Source organism: Myotis davidii, unplaced genomic scaffold, assembly GCF_000327345.1.
Source record: "Myotis davidii unplaced genomic scaffold, ASM32734v1 scaffold177, whole genome shotgun sequence".
Taxonomy (NCBI): Eukaryota; Metazoa; Chordata; class Mammalia; order Chiroptera; family Vespertilionidae; genus Myotis; species Myotis davidii.
In genome coordinates this window covers 39,602-42,520 of record NW_006287960.1, presented here as the reverse complement: position 1 = coordinate 42,520, position 2,919 = coordinate 39,602, and the positions used below count along the sequence as shown (strand labels likewise).

Sequence of the window (2,919 nt, the reverse complement as noted above, 5' to 3'; positions counted from 1 at the left end):
AAGAGGTATTATTCCCTCCCTAACTTCAGGGGAAAATCCCTACCTGGGGAAACAACCTTTCTCGGAGAGGTTACCTTGGTTAACACATAGCTCCAAGAAGGTGAGCAAACATATTAAGAACAGTATGCCATATACGCCAGGTCCCTTGAAACAGCAAGGATGGACTGGCTCCCGGCACCTAACCACTCTACCTGCCTGCCTGATCACCCATAACTGCTCGCCTGCCTGATCGCCCCTAACTGCCTCTGCCTTGGCCACCCCTGCCGCGGCGACATCTAGAAGGACATCCGGAAGATCAAGATCGTTTGGCTCTCTGATCTAATTAGCATATTATGTTTTTATTATTATAGATTGTATTATTTTCCATATGAACAACTGTAAACCTTCATTTGCCCCCGCCCTGTATATATCTGGGAAGACAAAAAAATATATCTCTATGTGGTAAGATTATGGGTCAGTTTAATTTTCTTCTCTTTATGTGTTTACTACATTTTTCTATATGCACAGGGACTTTTTTCAGTCACAAAATAAATACATGTTTTTTAAAATGTAGACTTTTTTGTGTATAGAAGTATTTTCCTTCTCACCTGCACTATTCAATGCCAACTTGCTTTTATTTCTGAACAGGTCTTCAGAAAAGGTTGGAATTTCAACATTAGAGGTAAGTTGTGCTTTCTGAAAGTTATGTTTCTACAAATGTACACTTTCCATTCATTTTTCTCTTTTATGTAATTCTTCATTTTCTTGCTTTTGCTTTCTGTTTATATTTTTTGCTAAGTAATATTGTATTTGTGATTAGATAGTAAAATAACTAATTATATATTGTACTATATAGAAGGACTGTAATATTTTTTTAGAGTTCTAATTTTATTTGGTTTATACTTATTAGAATAAAACACTATAAAATACTTGTATTTATGTGTGTGTGTGTGTTTTAACTGCAAAAGTAATACTTGCATGGAAAAAATGTGGAGTAACCAAAACACTTGTATACTTCTTATGGGCACCTATATTATCATCATTACCATACATAAAAATCAATCCCAGCCTTATATATAAGCAAAAAGTTTGGTATAAAGACATTATATCACTTAGAGCCATTTTAAGTATAGGAATATCACCAAATAGATATTCTTTGATTTTGATATTTTATATCAAATGGGATATATACTGTATGTGTTTGTATATGTTTGTGTGTGTTGTGTATGTCTAGACATAAGTATCTATAATCTCAGACATGCTTTATTTTTTCCACTTCCAGTATCCCTACCTTCTTTTCTTCTTTTTATACACATTGGATATTGGTCTGTTTGATAAATTGTGGTATATTTATATAGACTATTCTATAGCAATGGATATGAATTTGTTATATACAATAACATGGATGAATTTCAGTACCATAGTGTTAAGTGGGCAGTGGGGTGGAAACAATTCACAGAAAAATATATGCAGTAAGAGTCCATTTATATTCAGTTTAAAAGCATGCAACATTAAATAATATATTATTTAGAATTGCAAGCATAGTCAAACTATAAAGAATAGCAGGAGAATGATAAACACAAAGTTTAGGATATTGGTCATCTCTAAGAGGCAACAAATGTAATGGAAATGAAAAAGGATATACAAGAGACTTGAAAACTAATAGTAACAATGTTCTTTTTCTTAAATTGAGTTCTTAAGAAAGGTCATATCATAATTCTTTATTCCTTATATTTTATAAAAATCCTTTTATATTCTATTTAATAAAAATAATAAAGTAGTATACAGATATGGTTAAAATTTGCTTGGTGCAAAAGTAGATAATTGAAAATATAACTCCCCTCCCATCACTCATGTTCTCAATCCCCATATCCAGAGATCATTGCTCTTTATCATGCTTACTAGAGGCCTGATGCACAAAATTTGTGCAAGGGGCTCGGCCCTCACAGCCCGGCTTTGTCTGGAAGTCTGTCCAGTCTAATTAGCATATTATGCTTTTATTATTATAGTTAGGTTTTAAAAGCCACTTAGCTCTGAGATATTTTTAGGTGAAATAGTTTTTGGGAATTTACTTTATCTCAGTACTTACAGATTGTCCTTAACTTCAGTAAAATTAGATAGACAATGTACATGTTTAGTAGCTAAATATGAAGTTGGATATTGTTATTTTTTACTTTTCATTTTCAAATAATTGTAGAGTCGCAGGAAGCTGCAAAGATAGTACAGAGAAAATCCTGTGTATCCTTAACCCATTTCCCCAGTGCTTATATTATATTTAGAGCTCAATATCAAAGCCAGGAATTGGACAGTGTGAGTATATAGTTCTATGTCAGTTTATTACATGTGTATATGTGTGTAACCGCCACCATACTTCAGATGTAGATCAGCTTCATCACTACAAAGATCTCCCTGTGCTATCCCTTTATAAAGTCACACCTGTCACCTCCCCCACATCATCCATGACACTAGGCAGCCACTAATCTGTTTTCCATCTCTATAATTTTGTCATTTGAGAATGTCCTGTAAATGGAATCATATAGTGTGTGACTTTTTAAAATATATGTCTATGTTTGTATTGATTTTTTTTTTGAGAGGGGAAGGGAGAGGGGAGAGAGATAGAAACATTGATGAGAGAAACATCATCAATCACCTGCTTCCTGCATGCCCCCCCACCCAGGATCAAGCCTGCAACCCAGACATGTGCCCTAACTGGGAATCAAACCAGGAACTTCCTGGTTCCTGGGTTAATGCTTAACCACTGACTGATCCACATGGCCCGGCATGTGTGACCTTTTGAGATTGGCTGAAAGGATTGAGATCTATCCTTTCAAGTTGTTGCATGTACCAATGGTTTGTTCTCTTTTACTGTAAAGTAGTATTCTATGGCATGGATGTACCCAAGACTATTGAGTACATATTATGTATACATGGCATATTGAT

The 2,919-nt window shown here is 34.4% G+C and overlaps 1 protein-coding gene across 1 annotated transcript in view; it reads left to right on the top strand.

The window, feature by feature from the left end:
* LOC102775126 (WD repeat-containing protein 44) overlaps nucleotides 1–2,919 on the top strand; it is a 66,832-nt gene that overhangs the window by 35,271 nt on the left and 28,642 nt on the right. The window contains exon 2 of the mRNA XM_006759874.2: nucleotides 628–661. Within this exon, the coding sequence (XP_006759937.2) occupies nucleotides 628–661 (34 nt within the window). The remainder of the gene's footprint in view (nucleotides 1–627; nucleotides 662–2,919) is intronic.